The sequence below is a fragment of the Bufo bufo genome, chromosome 1 (genome assembly GCF_905171765.1).
Source record: "Bufo bufo chromosome 1, aBufBuf1.1, whole genome shotgun sequence".
NCBI lineage: Eukaryota > Metazoa > Chordata > Amphibia > Anura > Bufonidae > Bufo > Bufo bufo.
This window is the reverse complement of record NC_053389.1, coordinates 232,960,714-232,979,479: the sequence shown is the minus strand read 5'-3', so window position 1 is coordinate 232,979,479 and position 18,766 is coordinate 232,960,714. Positions and strand designations below refer to the sequence as shown.

Genomic DNA, 18,766 nt, shown 5'->3' with positions numbered 1-18,766 from the left:
GTGGGAACCAGGCATTACAATGATTCTGGGAAAAGGCTAGTGTCTGTCCTCCGTGCTCTACCCTCGTAGTGAGGTTTTTTTGAGGATAAAAAAACAATATCCCCTACATTGCCATATATCAGAGTACATTCGATTATAAAGGTTGCATCAATTTATTTAGCTCTGATGGGCCAACACCTACCCAGTATAACACATCTGTCCATCCCTCCATGGTGATGCACTGGAAGACAGTGAGCATGGCAAATGCAAAGTTGTCGAAATTGGTAATGCCATGCTTTGGTCCGTCCCACCCAGACTCACACACGGACCCGTTGGGACAGTGGCGACCATTATTGCTAGTGAGAGCGCAGGGTGACGGCTCCTCTTCTGCAGGAACTTCTAAAAAGTGAGAATAGACAGGAAAAAAAAAAACACAAACCAGAAATGTGAGAATGACAAAGAAGCTGCAAAATTCGTAATGGTCAAGACACTTGCTAATGATAGACGAACCAATCAGACAGTCAACAGTCATATTAGGTAAGCACTGTTCGTTCCGTTCAGGTCCTGGTCCAGATCCGTTAGGATAAACAGCCCCCTAAATGGCTCTCCTCTAGTATGCTAGGCTAAAGACCACATAAATGGCTCTCCTCTAGTATACTAGGTTAAACAGCCTCCTAAATGGCTCCACACTAGTATACTAGGCTAAACACTCCCTAAATGGCTATCCACTAGTATACCAGGCTAAACACCCGCCTAAATGGCTGTCCACTAGTATACCAGGCTAAACACCCTCCTAAATGGCTCTCCACTAGTATACCAGGCTAAACACCCGCCTAAATGGCTCTCCACTAGTATACCAGGCTAAACACCCTCCTAAATGGCTGTCCACTAGTATACCAGGCTAAACACCCTCCTTTATAGCTCCCCTCTAAATACCCTTCTAAGTAGCTCTCCACTAGTATACTAGGCTAAACACCCTCCTAAATGACTCTCTTCTAGCATACTAGACTAAACATTTCCCTTAATAACTCTCCTATAATACACTAGGCTAAACAGCCTCCTAAATGGCTCTCCACTAGCATATTAGGCTAACACATACCACTAAGTAGTTCTCCTCTAATATACTAGGGTAAACAGCCTCCTAAATGGCTTTCCACTGGTATAGTAGGCTAAACATAACCCTAAATGGCTTTTCACTAGCATACTAGGTTAACACACACCACTAAATAGCAAAATGACTAAACACCACAAGGAATGTGGAGAGATCAATGGATATCAAGTTAAAAAAAGTGACATCACTGTGCTAATTATCCCTGTACTGTGACATCACAGTGTTTACTATTTTTGTACTATTACATCTCTATGTTTATTTCGCCTGTGCTGTGACATCGCTGTGTTTATTATTTCTGTGCTGTGAAATCACTGTGTTCATAATTAGGGATGAGCGAATCGACTTTGGATGAAACATCCAAAGTCGATTCGCATAATACTTCATTTGAATACTATTATACAGTATTATAATGTATTGGCTCCTATGAGCCGAAATTATTAAGAGACTTCGCATAATAACTTTATAAATGAATTCTACTGTAAAAAAACATTTCCTGAACTTGGGTTTGGTTCCAAGGGTTAGAACCGAACCCTATTTCGGGAAATGTTTTTTTACAGTAGAAATTGATTTATGAAGTTATTATGCGAAGTCTGGCGAGACTTCACAAAGTAATAATTTCGGCTCATAGGAGCCAATACATTCTAATACTGCACAGCGCGCGGGCTCTGTACAGTATTCAAACAAAGTATTATGTTTCATCCGAAGTCGATTCACTCATCCCTATTCATAATCAACAAATATATATTTTATTAATATACTGCTCGAGGCACTCACTTTCTACATTTACTGTGTTTATTATTATTACATGACATCACTTTGTTTATCTCTGTGCTGTAATAAAACTATCTTTATTATCTCTGTACTGTGACATCACTATATTTATTCAAGAGTAAGTTCAATAAAAAATAAATAAAAAAAGAGTATAGGGCCCTGCACTCCATATAAAAATAATTGCTTAAAAATGATTAAAAAAATAATAATAATAATAACAACATAATTAAAAACATTGATGGAAAAAGATAGCCACTCCTCCTTCTGCAATGTATGTAGGAGAAGGAAAATTTGTATTAAAAAAATGTATTATAAACCCAAAATACATATAAAATACATAAAAAAAATAAATAAATTGACATAAAAATTTGCATGATCCAATGTTGCACATAATAGTAATAGCAAATTCATATATTAAATTCATGAAATAGTGTCCCCAAAATAAGTAATTCATACAATGAGGTAATAAATCATGACAGACAAAGCCATATAATCATGTAATAAATAGTTGTAATGATTGATTTGATGTACAGTCAGTAATTATAGTCTCTTGTACAGTAATTAATATCCTGAAAACACGATTGATCAAGGTGTCTTATAATTATTATCCTGCAAATATGTCTATTTTTTTATGTCCATGATTGATCCTCCTAGTGATAGAAACATGCTGTTAGTATCAGGTATTAATGATAAGCAATTAAAATAAAGCGAGGCTCCGTTGTGTCCATTCAGTAACTAATAGCGTTTTGTTGTATAAGCCCAATAGTTACTGTCAGCGTCCTGCCGGCAAGTGACGTATATTATTGTCCAAAGTCATAGAGTCAACTCCAGCATCTTTATCTCATTTACTTCATCCCAATAGCTGGCTCCTACCATAGAGGTATGTGGGGCTGTGCACTTACCCCAGCTTCTGCTTGTCAGGTTGTCTCCTTTGGGAGCACGTGTAAGCGGCGCTTGGCATTCCCCCCTCCTCCTCCAGGATGGTATGTCGTTCTGGGGTTTTCTGCCATAGCGCTCAGCCTTCTCGTTTTAGGAGCAAATTGGGTAAAAAATCCTTTCAAATAGATGGCATGCCAAAACAGATAATACATATATATATATTTGTGACCGCGGCCACGGTCCGTGAAGTGACGGGAAGGGGCCCTAACAGTGGCTGGTGTGTGCCTGGAGCCACAGGACGTGGGCCAGCCTAAAAGAGGGCCAACCCTAGGAAGAGTAAAGAAAAAGGGTGGGAAAAGGGGGGGGGGGGGAGTAGCGCGGAGACGAGCGTGGCAAGACCGGGCGTGGGGGTTTAAGAAGGGAGACCTGGCCCCGCCCACAAATACAGGCTGCATGCAGCCTTAACTACTTGTGACCGCGGCCACGGTCCGTGAAGTGACGGGAAGGGGCCCTAACAGTGGCTGGTGTGTGCCTGGAGCCACGGGACGTGGGCCAGCCTAAAAGAGGGCCAAAAAGACACTGAGTAGGGAAAGTGCTGTCGTTTAATACACGTTACAAAGCCAAGGAACGGAACACTTGACGGGTTTCGGATTGCGGATCCGGAATGTAACGGGAGAAACAGGCAGATCTCCACCTACCCATGTGACGTATGACGTGCGGAGGTGTCCCGTGCTTGGAAGCTGCCGAAGCGGCTCCGATGTGGAAGGAATGTCCAGATATCGTTTTGGGGTCCACCCCCAACCCTGCGACCAGGGATCTGATGTGTGAAATGAACTGCAGCGTGGATAGGGGTTTCCCTTGGAATGGAAGCAAAGGAGATTCAGGGTCTGGAGATGGTGTGGAGTTTAGGAGACGCCGGAGCACCAGAACCGGACACCAGGCGTTTTTGGACTCAAAGAAGCAAATCTATATGGGAGGACCGGTTTGGGATGTCTTGGTGGAAGGAAGGCTTAACACCAGGTGATCCTGGCTCCAGGATAGTTGCTTCTTCTTCAGGAAGGTCGCCCTTTGGGAAGAAACAGAGAATTCTCCTGGGCGTAGGAAGCCGTAGAAGCCCAAATACATTGCGGCCTTGATGACCAGACTAAAGGAAGGGCCAAAAGGGTTACCATCTAGGGTTGCTGACAGCTGCCTGAACAGTTCGCCGGAGACCGGCCGTCGGGAAGGAGTTGAGTCCTTACTGCTCTTCTCAATGCCCCTGAGGGTGGCCTTGACGGCTTGAGATGTGAACGCCGAGCGATGCTCTAGATTCTGCAGAACTAAAAAATGTTGCGCCCCAGCGAGGTACAAGCGGATGGTGTTGGGTGCCAGCTTGAGGTTGACATGGCAATGGGCCATGAAAGCCATGATATAGGATATGAAGGCTGTATCCCGTTGGGGATGGTCCCTGGTAAATTTTAGAAACAGGTTCCAACCAGTGCGATAACTGCGGGCCGTGTTGATGGAGAGGGATCGATGCATGAGGTCCTTGGCGGTTGCCAGCAGTGACCTTAATCCAACACTAGGTTGCTGAACCGGGAATCCGTGCCCCGGTCTGGTCCGCTTCTGGACCTACCTGAAAAAACGTGTGAAAGTTGAATCGGGATAATGCATCGGCTGCCGTGTTGCTAACACCTGGAATATGGGAACATGAAAAATGAAAGTTGTTAATCATGGACAGCTAGACCAGTTTGCGCAGAAGAGACATGATTTTGGCAGACTTGGCTCGGCCTTTGGTGATGATATCCACCAAGTCTTGACTGTCCGAAATGAACATGACACTGGAATTGGCCCAGAGGTGACCCCAGACCGTGGCAGCTGCCACGATGGGATAAAATTCCAGGAATGGAGAAGAACTGAGGGCCTGAGGGTCAGAACTGACCTGAGGCGGCCATGGACCAGCTAACCAGTGGGACCCGAAGATGGCAGCGAACCCCCGGGAAGCCGCGGCATCAGTTATTACAGACTTGGCTGTTGCCAAGATAGACGATGGGTCTGCCTAACTTGTCAGTGGAGGAGGGGCTGCGGGAGACCCCAGAGGGGCCTGGGGTGACCCTGTCTGGTTGAGCCGTGGCAGCTTGAGGACACCACTCTGTGGAATGGAATATCGACTGACAAGTCGAACAGGAGGGCGCCCGGAGACCGGCGAAATGCCGGCTGAATAACTCCATATCCAGAGTGGCCCAGTTAACGGAGAACTGGAACTGGGTCAGCGCGGCGGCGGCCTTGGCTGAAAAGGAGCGGTGGTAATCATAGAAGGCCGTACCGCCGTACTTGTGCCCAAGATCAGTGACCCTGTATAGGTACGTATCCAGCTCCTCCCGGCGAGCTGGGTAGGCGGAGCAGATCACGTCTCTATAAAGGCTAAAGGCCATAACGAACTCTGGGACGGAGAGCTTGTGGTTGAGACGGGCATCCTTGGCCCGAAGGACCACCGAGATTTCCCCGCAGTCGAATGTCTTGTTGTCGGTGGCATCATGGAACGCTATCAGAATGGAAGCGAGATTCACGTCCTTTCCTGCCAAGATGTCTTTCCTGATGTTGTCCGGCACGAAGTGTGCTGGTGCCACCACGGGAGCTGCTGGAGTCGTACCTGGAGCCGGGAGCTGATACAGAGGGGGGTCAGTGAGTGGGACCACCGCCTGGGATGATGACGGTGTTCTAGATTCCAAGTCCACCACCCTGGCCCTGATGTCGGCCACGGAAGAGGCGAGAGAATCCATGGAGGCCTGCAACTGCACCAGGGACTGCTGGATGGATGGGGATGGAACTTCTCCTTCCGGAGGACCGGGTTCCGTCATCAACAGCCTGTATAATTCGGCCTTCCTTGCTGACGCTGTGTGCCTGATGCCCCTTCTGTTTAACTCCGCGATGAGCCTTGGTATGGTCCATCTCCTGAGGGATTCTGGGCCGCCTTGGCCAGAGACCGAAGTACCCGGGAGGGACAAAGCGTCGTCGACGTCCGATACTTGCGACATGGCTCCGAGGACTTGAAGAGATCTTACGCAAGACCTGGAATTAAAGACAAAATATGGCAGCTGGAGAGGTCACGAGGACCGTGTTCCGTATTTACTAAGCCCGTGAGTAATCGTATTTGAGAACGTACCTGTGAGAGCGAATTCAATACCCTTGCCTTACCGCTTGAGGATTGACGGAAGCGACCCGACTGGCCCTGAGGACTGGAAAAGTTAGGAGCGACGTGAGTGAGTTGCGGAGCGGGATCTAACCAATGGTGATGTGGATGGACGCACCGCTGTGCCGGTTGACAAGGGAAACAGGGTGACGTGGATGAGTGAAAACAAGGAACAGAGGGGTATCTAGCGAGCCAGAAGGAGGAGTCCTGGACTGCGGCGAGAAGGAGGCCTGGACGTTCCAGGCCGAGTGGCGAGGAGTGACCTGAACGCTTCAGGTTGGGGATGTGAGTAGAGTTACCTGAACGCTTCAGGCTTAAGAAGGACAGGGAAGACACCTGACGTTACAGGCTAACGATAGCAATAATGGCAGAACGCTGCGGGCTAAGGAGGACAGGGACGAGACCTGAATGTTTCAGGCAAACGTAGACAGGGAAGACTCCTGAATGCTTCAGGACCGGGAAGATACCTGAACGCTTCAGGCCAAGATGGACAGAGAGGACACCTGAACGCTTCATGCTAAGATGGACAGAGAAGACACCTGAACGCTTCAGGCTAAGATGGACAGAGAAGACACTTGAACGCTTCAGGCTAAGATGGACAGAGAAGACACCTGAACGCTTCAGGCTAAGATGGACAGAGAAGAACCTGAACGCTTCAGGCTAAGATGGACAGAGAAGACACCTGAACGCTTCAGGCTAAGATGGACCGAGAAGACACCTGAACGCTTCAGGCTAAGGTGGACAGAGCAGACACCTGAACGCTTCAGGCTAAGGCTGGACAGAAACATCACCTGAACGCCCCAGGTGAGGTAGTACAGAATGCTGGTGAGAGGAACTGCGGGGTGCAGCACTGAAATACCTACCTGAAAAACCCTCAAGCCTAAAAATTCCCTCGGGTGGCTGTCAGGGACCTTCTGCAGAGCCTGTGGAAAAAAAAATAAAAAATTAATTTTTTTTTTGAAAAGAACGTATGAACCCAGCCCAATGTCTAAACCTGACGTCAGGAGGTCAAGACACGGTACGGCGGGGACCACGAACGCTACGGGAACCTGGGAAAAGGACACAAATGTAAGAATTTTGACTGAGTGAGGCCAGGGCCTGCTGGGTCCGGAGAGATGTAGGGCCGTGCAGCCAGGCGTGAGCGCTGGGGACCAGCCGGAGGATGTGAGGGGTGGAAGCAGCAAGGGCCGGAACCCCCATGATGGCCAGGATGGACGGAGCGCAGGACTGCGTTGTGGTGTGCGGCTGGCAGGAGCGTGGAATGGGCCCCAGGACCCGCTGGTCAGAACTTGAGTGGGAGCAGCGCCGTGGAAGCCTGCGCCAAGGACAAGAGACCTGTCTACATGCTGGGTGGCACTCGTGATGTGGGTAGCTACAGAGTGTGTGATGGTGGACAATTGGCCTGGGGACCAGGGGGGCACTGGTAAACGCATGGGGCTGCCAAGGGAAGGGTGAGCTGTGATAACCGAGGAACGGAAGTGCAGGGGATCCTGGGGGCATGAAAACGACAGACCTGAAAGGTGCAGTGTAGCCCCACACTCAGGCACAGAGTGGGGCATGGAGATGCGACGCTGGGGAAGGAATGACGTGGACGGAGCAGCGGAGGTGCGTCTACCCACCCCCCCGGAGGCGGGCGCGTTGTGCGGGCAGACAACAGCGGGGATCGGAATGCCGGCGGCACATGCGCGTGTCCTCTCGCGAGAGGACGGCGTGCAGAACAGGAGGAGAGGACCGGCCGGCGGTGGAGGGAGCGCGGAGGTACGGGGAACCAGGAGGTGGTGAGGAGGATCGCACCTGAGGGCGGACGGGAGGAGAGACGAGGGGCGCGTCGGGTGGCGTGCGCCACAGCTTACCTGAGAGGCGCGCTTACCGGAAGTGACGTAAGTCGCCGGAAGTAGCGCGGAGACGAGCGTGGCAAGACCGGGCGTGGGGGTTTAAGAAGGGAGACCTGGCCCCGCCCACAAATACAGGCTGCATGCAGCCTTAACTACATATATATATTAATATATATATATATATATATATAGTTCCAGACGCGTTTCAGAGCATTAGCTCCTTCCTCAGTGGCTGTATATCTTATATTCGGCTTTCTCCACCTTTATTGTCTTATCATAACCAAATTCCAGACTGGATTATTTCAGTTTGCTTACCTGCAAAACCCGTATATAGATCAATCATTCTATTCAATATTTTTCTCTTTACATATGCGTTTTTGTTTTTATATGCGTTTTTTGTTTTTAAAAACTCCTTTTTTGTTACCGTGTTCTCAATCTTTGTATCAATTTACATTTAGAAGAAACACTTGCCTCGATTCAGATCTGAAACAAAACTAACAATAAGTGTGTAGAAGACACTACATCCTGTAATTATGAGATCAGTAAAATGGTTATATATTTTATATTGTCTGTCTTATTCAAATACGAATGAATTACCCTTATAAAGGTTACAAAAAGTGAAAGAAAAGAAATAGATATGAACACATGTTCCTTGAAAATAATAGCTTCCCCGTCATCTGAGAAAGCCAAACAATTCCAAATCCGCATTCAAACCCTGTGGTGTCAATGTATCGAAATCAAAGATTCTTCTAGACTCAGCACCAGACATATTGGCAATATGGTTGCCACCTTTCCAATGTTGTTGAATGCTTATTATTGCAGTAAAAGTTAATCCTCTAGGGTCCTTATTATGACATTCTTTAAAATGTTTAGATACTGTAGGGGTCATTTATCAAACTGATATAAAGGAGAACTGGCTGAGTTGCCCATAGCAACCAATCAGATTCCTCCTTTCATTTTCCAAAGGAGCTGTCCAAAATGAAAGGTGGAATCTGATTGGTTGCTATGGGCAACTCAGCCAGTTCTACTTTACACCAGTTTGATAAATGAGCCCCTGTATGTTTTTCAAAGCCATTCCGAATGTTAATTATATGTTCTGATATTCTCTTTTTCATTATACGCTTTGTCCTTCCCATATATTGTTTCCTACAAGGACACTGAATCATGTAAATTATGTTAGCTATGCTGCATGTCAAGAATTCTTTAATTTCCTATTTATATGCGTTCTGCGTAGAACATACCAAATCCACCTTTTTAGGGCCCCCGTTACTTTACAGTTCCCACATCACCCACATCAGTAGAATCCTTTTAAATCTATCCATTTAGGAATAGTATCCATTTTAGTTGAATGTCTTGTGGTTGGAGCTACTTTCATACCTATTGGGGAAACCCTAGTATAGGTGATATTTGGAGTTGTTGGCAATAAGGAACCAATTATTTTGTCTCTAAGTAGATGATGCCAGTGTTTCTTTATACTTTTTTTTCTAATATTTTGCGTTGAGAGTTGAATGGAAGAATCATTCGCATTGTTTCCTCTGTCTGTTTGGCAGGATCTTTTGACCCAAAAAAGTACTCCTGTCCATCTTTCTAACCTTTTATAAAGAGGCTTGTATTATATTTTGTGGATCATTTTTACTCATAAATTCACTGGTCATTTGTTTAGCTTTCTCCTCAAATTTTACATCCAGAGTACAGTTACGTTTTAAAAGACTAAATTGGTTAACGGGAATATTCATTAGCCATCTTGGTAAGTGACAGCTGGAATACAGAATATAGCTGTTCTTTGCAACTGATTTCTGGTATGTTCTGCACATCAATCTATTTTTTCGCACTGAGATTAAAAGGTCTAAAAATACTACCTGTTCTGCAATTATATTTGGGATGAATTTCAAATTTGTTGTAGCTCCTCCTTTCCTTTGTCCCATATAAACAAGATGTCATCTATATGGTGTTGGCAGAGTACCAGACCCTCCCCCAGCCATGGCCTGATGGTGTCAGACTCCCACTGTGCCATAAATAGATTTGCATAGCTGGGGGCGAATCTAGTACCCATGGCGGTGCCTGAAGAAAAAATGCATACCAAAAATAATTATGGGTAAGTATATAATATACCCCCTCTATTGTGAAATCTATCTGGTCCCCCTCTAATGTTCCTTCTCTATGTAGTATAGTTTCAAGTGCTTGTATCCCCTGTTTGTGATCAATAATTGTATATAAAGAGCTCACATCCAGTGTTCCCAAAATCCAGTGTGGTTGATACTGTAAATTCTCAACCACCGTAATAATTTGGGAAGTGTCTTTGATATAGGATGGTGTTTTCTTAACAAATGGTTGGAATATTTGATCTAAATATTGGGACAAATTCGAAGTAATTGAGCCTATATCTGATATAATGGGGCGACCTGGGGAATTTCTTTTGTCTTTATGTACTTTAGGCATACAGTAAAACATAGGAATTCTCTGTTCTGTTTCTGTGATGTTTTCGAACTCTTTCATATAATACTCCTTTTTCCAATCCCTATTTACAAAAACCTACCAACAATTGGTGATATTTATTAGTTGGATCCTTTTCCAGTTTTATACTGTATATAAAAGTTCCTAACACAAATATACAAAGTTTGTATATAAAATTTGTCCCAAACCACAAAGTCCCTTGGAGCGCAGCAGGTCTGTAGTGAAGTAGGTTCCAATTCACACCCAGTCCTTTGTACAAAAAAAGACCGCGCAGCTCAAACTCTTTCCATAGGAACGTGGATGAATAAGGTAGGTGGATGGTATCTTTAGATGCACTCGATCACTAGATTTAAGGTTCCCTTCACATTCAGGTTTCTCACCTCATAGATAAAAAGTATCATGCATATAAAAGTATAAAATGATGCTCCGAATCGCATTCCCGACCCGGGTTTCGCCTTCGCTTGCTTCGTCAGGGGCTGCTCTGAGCAGAAGCCCGGGTCGGGCATGCGATTCTGAGTATCATTTTATATCATTTTATACTTTTATATGCATGATACTTTTTATCTATGAGGTGAGAAACCTGAATGTGAAGGGAACCTTAAATCCAGTGATCGAGTGCATCTAAAGATACCATCCACCTACCTTATTCATCCACGCTCTTATGGAAAGAGTTTGAGCTGCGCGGTCTTTTTTTGTACAAAGGACCTTATACTGTATATGTTGTCACATCCGTAAGATGTTTCTTACATTCCTCTCCATATTTGTCTGTATCCTGTATTACAACCGCCCCTCCCTTATCAGCTGGACGTATAGTGATATTTTCAATTTTTTTGTTGTTGTTTAAACGCCTGAATTTCCTGTCTCGTTAAATTATTATATTTACTTGGAGGATTTTTTATGTTTCTTATGTCAGTTTCTACATTTCTTCTAAATGTCGCCATCTCCTGCCCAATTCCCTATCTTGGATATAATTTAGATTTGTGTTTCAGTTCAGTATGCTGATATTTAGAAGGGACAAGTGTTCCTCTTTCACAAGGATTTTTTACATCATTTTTTTTTTTTTTAAACACAACTTCCTTATGAATTTTTACATTCCTATGTAGGCATTACATTTATTTAACAGGGTTGTTGGGGCAAATTTTAACCATTTATTTAATAGTTCAGTCTGGGCCTCAGTGAGTACACAATTACTCAAATTGATAATGGAACCTGTATCTTTTATCTGATTGTGTTCCGTCTGTTTACCCTGTCCTCTACGGATTTTCTTCTTTGAGGTGGTCGTTCTGAGTGAGATCCCTGATAAGTTTGTGGATAGTAAGGATGTGGCTTCTGTGTCTGTGTCATTCGTCCTTCTTTTATTGGTGAATTGTTCCACTGATGATTTTTTGGGCTAATTTCTCTGTACCTCAAATTGTATTTGTGATTTTGTGTCGTTGATTGTTGGTATGCCCTTCTTGGTGATTGGTGTCTTGTTTGGTGATGTGTTCCTGCTCTGTGATGGGGGGAGTCTTGTCTAAAAAAATGTGCCTCGGATAGTGTTTCATATCGATTAGTGATTGGTACATTATAAACTGCTCTCAATTCAACTGTATCATTCATCGATGTAATGTTAATACTACTATGTGCATTCTTCTGAGTCTGACACCATCAGGCTGGCAAAACAAATGACCAGTGAATTTATGAGTAAAAATTATCCACAAAACATGGAGGTTAGAAATATGGAAAGGAATATTTTTTTGGCTCAAAAGATCCTGCCAAACAGACAGAGGAAACAATGCGAATGATTCTTCCATTCAACTCTTAACACTGGCATCATCTACTATTGCCAACAACTCCAAATATCACCTATACTAGGGTTTCCCCAATGGGTATGAAAGTAGCTCCAACCACAAGACATTCAACTAAAATGGATACTATTCCTAAATTGATAGATTTAAAAGGATTCTACTGATGTGGGAGATGTGGGAACTGTAAAGTAACGGGGGCCCTAAAAAGGTGGATTTGGTATGTTCTACGCAGAACGCATATAAATGGTAAATTAAAGAATTCTTGACATGCAGCACAGTTAACATAATTTACATGATTCAGTCTCCTTGTAGGAAACAATATATAGGAAGGACAAAGCGTATAATAAAAAAAGAGAATATAAGAACATATAACTAACATTCAGAACGGCTTTGAAAAACATACAGTATCTAAAGATTTTTAAAGAATGCCATAATAAGGACCCTAGAGGATTAACTTTTACTGCAATAGAAAGCATTCAACAACATTGAAAAGGTGGCAACCATATTGCCAATATGTCTCGTCCTAAGTCTAGAAGAATCTTTGATTTCGATACATTGACACCACAGGGTATGAATGCATATTTGGAATTGTTTGGCTTTTTGAGATGACAGGGTGTGGGCCCAAGGCTGACGGGACATCGAGGTCCGGCTGTTTTGTTACCAGCACCTCAATCTCCCCTCGGCGTTGTGCGTTGTGCTCTTCAGGGAAGCTATTATTTTCAAGGGACATGCGTTTATATCTATTTCTTTTCTTTTCCTCTTTATAACCTTTATAAGGGTAATTCATTTGTATTTGAATAAGGGTACTGTCACACTTGCGTTGTGAAGATCCGGCAGGCAGTTCCGTCGCCGGAACTGCCTGCCGGATCCAGAAATCCGTGTGCAAACGGATAGCATTTGTAGACGGATCCGGATGCGGATCCCTCTAACAAATGCATTGAAACACCGGATTTGTCTCTCCGGTGTCATCCGGGAAAACAGATCCGGTATTTATTTATTTTTTGGCATTTTTAAAGGGTTCGTTTTGCTGGAACACTTGGTGCTGGATCCGGCATTAATGCATTTCAATGGAAAATGACGGCATTCGAGCAAGTGTTCCGGAATTTTGGACGGAGAAAATACTGCAGCATGCTGGAGTATTTTCTCCGGCCAAACTACCGTAAGAGTGACTGAATTGAAGACATCCTGATGCATACTGATCGGATTGCTCTCCATTCGGAATGCATTAGGATAAAACTGATCAGTTTTTTTTCCGGTATAGAGCCCCTAGGACAGAACTCAATACCGGAAAAGAATAACGCTAGTGTAAAAGTACCCTAAGATAGACAATATAAAATATATAACCATTTTACTGATCTCATAATTACAGGATGTAGTGACTTTTACACACTTAGCTTATTGTTAGTTTTGTTTCTAATCTGAATCGAGGCAAGTGTTTTTTCCAAATGTAAATTGATACAAGGATTGAGAATAACAAAAAAGGAGTTAAAATATAAATAAAATAAAATAGCTTATGTAAAGAGAAAAATGCATAGAAGCCGCATTAGAATTGCAGATGACCAAAAGTGAAAGTTTTCACTATATATTCTATCTGGGTAATTGAAAGAAGCACTATGTGTAAGTGATTAAGAAAAATAACTAAAAAAGAAAAAATATTGAATAGAATGACTGATCTATATACGGGTTTTGCAGGTAAGCAAACTGTTAAATAATCCAGTCCGGAATTTGGTTCTGATAAGACAATAAAAATGGAGAAAGCCGAATATAAGATATACAGCCACTGAGGAAGGAGCTAATGCTCTGAAACGCGTCTGGCTTTTTATATATATATATTTTTTATCTGTTTTGAAAGGATTTTTTACCTAATTTGCTCCTAAAATGAAAAGAGAAGGCTGAGCGCTACGCCAGAAAACCCCAGAACGACATACCCACCTGGTGAGCAGCAGGAGGAGGAGGGGGGAACGCCAAGCGCCACTAACACGTGCTCCCAAAGGAGACAACCTGACAAACAGAGGCTGGGGTAAGTGCACAGCCCCACATACCTCTATGGTAGGAGCCAGCTATTGGGATAAAGTAAATGAGATAAAGATGCTGGAGTTGACTCTATGATTTTGGACAATAATATACGTCACTTGCCGGCAGGACGCTGAATTGCTTATTATTAATACCTGATACTAACAGCATGGACAGAAAACAATAGACATATTTGCAGGATAATAATTATAAGACACCTTGATCAATGTGTTTTCAGGATATTAATTACTGTACAAGAGACTATAATTACCGACTGTACATCAAATCAATCATTACAACTATTTATTACATGATTGTATGGCTGTGTCTGTCATGATTTATTACCTCATTGTATGAATTACCCTTATATGCTACGTTATTTAGTGATATTTTGGGGACACTATTTCAAGAATTGAATATATGAATTTGCTTTTACTATTGTGTGCAACATTGGATCATGCAAATTTTTTATTTAAAATTTTTTTTAAATGTTTTTTATATGTATTTTGGGTTTATAATAATTTTTTTTCATACATATTTTCCTGGTCCTACATACATTGCAGAAGGAGGAGTGGCTATCTTTCTTATCAATTCTCTTTTTTTAACTTATTGAGATTGGGTGACCCAATAGGGAACCCTCCAGCATCCATTACGTTCTTTGTGTGAGCCCCTCATTAAGTTTTCATTTTCCTCACATAGTTAAGAACATGCAATGTATTTCAGAGGCAGAACGCCGACTGTGGTGCTTCTTAACTATGTTTGTTTTTTTTAGAAATTTTTAATAAATAATTTTTATATCCAATGCAGCGCCTTATACTCCCTTTTTTATTGAACTTTCTCTTGATGTGATTCCGGCTGTCCAATGATTGTCTAGTGGGAAGGTGCAGTAGCCTGGTTCTCCTGAGACTTAGGAGATACACGTTTTATCCCAGTATTGTGCCCACATTGCACGACACAGTCTGGTAAGGAGCTGTCCATTTGATAGCATGAGATACATCAGCTGAGGTGTTACACTAGGGGAGCGCCCCTGTATCTTTCTTTTCATCACTATATTCATTATCTGTGTACTGTGACATCACTATATTCATTATCTCTGTACTGTGACATCACCATATTTATTATCTGCTTACTGTGACATCACTATATTTATTATCTGCTTACTGTGACATTACTATATTTATTATCTCTGTACTGTGACATCACTATATTTATTATCTGCTTACTGTGAAATCACTATATTTATTATCTCTGTACTGTGACATCACTATATTTATTATCTGCTTACTGTGACATCATTATATTTATTATCTCTGTACTGTGACATCACTATATTTATTATCTCTGTACTGTGACATCACTATATTTATTATCTCTGTACTGTGACATCACTATATTTATTATCTTTGTACTGTGACATCACTGTGTTCATTATCCCTGTTTATTAGAGAGTAAAATAATCATAAGCTTTTAATTTTCTGAATTGCTGCTAAAAGTAATCATGGTAAAGTAGGGTGGTGGGCCCCATTCCAAGTTTTGCGATGAAGCACCATGGTTACTTGTTTCATTCCTGGTCTTGGTTGGATACAATTGCAACAATCCCTGAATTGTGAGAAGTTTTAGACATGTATGGGTTTTCATACGCCTAAAATTCCTATTCACTGATTACAAGCAGGTATCTAGAAGTCTATGAGAACGTTTTAGAACTTCTAATTATAATTGATTAATGGGGTTTTCCACGACTCAGATACTGATGACCTATCCTCTGGATAGGCAATCAGTATCTGATTGGTGGATGTCCGACACCCAGAACCCCCGCCGTTCAGCTGTTTGAGAAGGCACCTGCGATTGCAGTTGCGCTGTGGCCTTCTCTCAGCTTTTCCTATTGAATCGGGCTGAGATGCGATACCAAGCACAGATACTATCAAATGGACGGCAATGTGCTTGGTGAGCAGGGAGAAGGCCGCGGCGCTTGCAGGACCGCCGATGCCTTCTCAAACAGCCAAAGTCAGTAAGGCGGCCAGCTCACAGCTTTTAGTGTCCTGAATAGCCAATCTGCCTAATCAAGCAGCAATACAGGAGCATATAACAAGATAAAACTGCCTACAGGAAAGCTGGATGACAACCCATGAGGGAGCTGTAATAACGTTGTGTTGGTTGTCACCCAGATTTCTCAGATTAAGGCCTCATGCACACGGCCGTGCCGTTTTTTTTCGGTCCGCAAACCGCGGATCCGCAAAAAACGGAAGCCGTCCGTGTTGCCTTCCGCAATTTGCGGAACGGAACGGGCGCCGGCAATATAAATGCCTATTCTTGTCCGCAAAGCGCGGACAAGAATAGGACATGTTATATTTTTTAACGGGGCTGCGGAACGGAGACACGGATGCGGACAGCACACAGAGTGCTGTCCGCATCTTTTGCGGCCCCATTGAAGTGAATGGGTCCGCACGGTCGTGTGCATGAGGCCTAAGAAAGATATACGCATATTCAGGGGCACTAATATTTACTAGAGACTTTTGTCATTATTTTAAATGATTCCAGGGGATATGATATTCCTCTTACCTTTGTTGGTCAGGAAGTAGCAGGTTTTGTGCATTTTGCCCATAAACAGCTCCAGGCCGATGATAGCATAGATGATAATTACAAATAAGACGAGCAGGGCAATGTGCAGCAGGGGAACCATGGCCTTAATTATAGAATTCAGCACCACCTGAAGACCTGTAGGCAAGTCACAGAGAAATGTCATTGATATACTGTATAGTCAAAAGCAGAAAACTTTAATTACAGGTGTTAACCTGGAATGATCACTGATGGTTGCTTGTAAGAGGCTTTCTGGGAATAAAATATTGATGACCTATCCTCAGGTCATCAATATTCTCTTGCAGCAGCGTCCTATTCAAGTAAATGGGCCTGGGATTGTAATACCAAGCACAACCACTATACAATGTACGGCGCTGTGCCTTGTATGCAGTGAGGAGACTCATTGGAGCACCCACGGCCTCTTCAAACAGCTGATTGGCAGAGGTGCCGGGTATCAGACACCCATCAATCAGATATTGATGGCCTATCCTGAGGATAGCTCATCAACATTCCACTCCCGGAAAACCTCCTTAAAGGGACAGTACAGTTAACACCTTACAATATTGTGAATACTCTATTTATTGTTATTTCTTTTATTTTATTTTTTACAAAAAAGATGGATGGATTTCTGGATATAATATTTCATATCCATTCCATGAATTCTACTTCCTGTCCTGGCTTTATAACTTCATCCTGTGTTTGGACTTTTAGCATGGCCAACAGCCTTGCTTAAAGGGATTTTCCTATCTCAGACAATGGGGGCATATCACTAGGATATGCTCCCATTGTCTGATAGGCAGGGGCAGATTGGCCATAGACCTTTCAGGAAAATTTCTCGGTGGGCCGATGACCAGGGGGCCACCTGGGCCCTCCTCACAGCCTGCCAGTGGTAGTTGTTGGGGATGTACTTTGTGCTGCTGTCAGTATTTTGTGTTGGACTGTGGTATTTGGCTCTGTTGGGGTGGTATAATGTGCCGCAATATGGTATTGCTGGTCCTGCCTTCCATCAATTTGGTAACAAAAAAGCCAGTGGAAATAATGTATCAAAAATAATATCAACTTTATTGCATATAAAAATATGAAGAAAAAAAGGGCAAGATGGAAAAGGTATACAGAGAAGCGAAGGGCATTCCCTCAACTGGACAACCATGTATCCCCACAGAGCTAGTAAGCACTTACCGGGTACCAGGCCATATGCTGTGTTTTACAACATCCCAGGTTGTGTACCACAAAATGGTGATACCATGTGTCACGCACCCCAATAGGGGATTACACACCGTGGTACGGTTGTATCAGGAAGTGGTCCCTGGACATTTGTGAGATCCACAGCCTGCGCCCCTGGTAACCATAAACAACATGTATATAGATAGTATGGTAATGGTATATTCACAGCCTAGTCTATATCATAGGCCTAATATGGATACTGTATATGGTGGTGTCTTAATAGACACACCTAAACAGGGAGGTACCTGAAGTCGGTGGGCCGATGACCAGGGCCCTCCTCACAGCCAGCCAGTGGTAGTTGTTGGGGATGTATTTTGTGCTGCTGTCAGTATTTTGTGATGCACTGTGGTATTTGGCTTTGTTGGGGTGGCATAATGTGCCGCAATATGGTATTGCTGGTCCTGCCTTCCATAAATTTGGACCTGACTACAAAACGTGGACATTTTTGTATTTTTTCCAGGGCCACTTTAAGTTCCCAGTCCGCCCCTGCTGATAGGTGTGGGTCCCACCGCTGGGATCTGCACCTATACCAATAACGGAGCCCCGAAAGTTGTGGAGGGTACAATGCCGCATGTGCAGCCGCCCTCCATTCATTTCTATAGGACCGCCAAAAATAGCCGAGCACTGGCTTGGCTATTTCCGTTGGTCCCATAGAAATGAATGGGAGCGGTGGCCGCGCAAACGAGGTGTGCTCCCATTCAATACTATAAAAGGGCCACCACTTTCCCCACTTCGTTCTCGGTGTAGGTGCGGGTCCCAGAGGTGGGACCCGCATCTATAAGACAATGGGAGCATATCCTAGTGATATGCCCCCATTGTCTCAGATGGGAATACCCCTTTAAGGTGCATTTACAGATGAGCAGCAGATTGTCAGGAAGGAAGTGCTCCTTCCTGACAGTTGACTGCTGGTTAAGTGGAGGTGAAGTGCCCATTTACATGCTATTGGCTATTGCAATCGCTTGTC

General features: G+C 43.6%; 1 protein-coding gene across 6 annotated transcripts in view; it reads right to left on the bottom strand.

Annotated features, from left to right (window-relative positions):
* The window catches only part of CACNA1C (calcium voltage-gated channel subunit alpha1 C), a 583,432-nt gene that overhangs the window by 194,523 nt on the left and 370,143 nt on the right, over nt 1-18,766 (bottom strand). For all 6 annotated transcript variants that reach the window (XM_040436685.1, XM_040436644.1, XM_040436661.1 and 3 more), the window contains exons 6-7: nt 16,561-16,716; nt 182-378 (exon numbers count right to left, since the gene is read on the bottom strand). In XM_040436685.1, the coding sequence (XP_040292619.1) occupies nt 182-378; nt 16,561-16,716 (353 nt within the window). The remainder of the gene's footprint in view (nt 1-181; nt 379-16,560; nt 16,717-18,766) is intronic.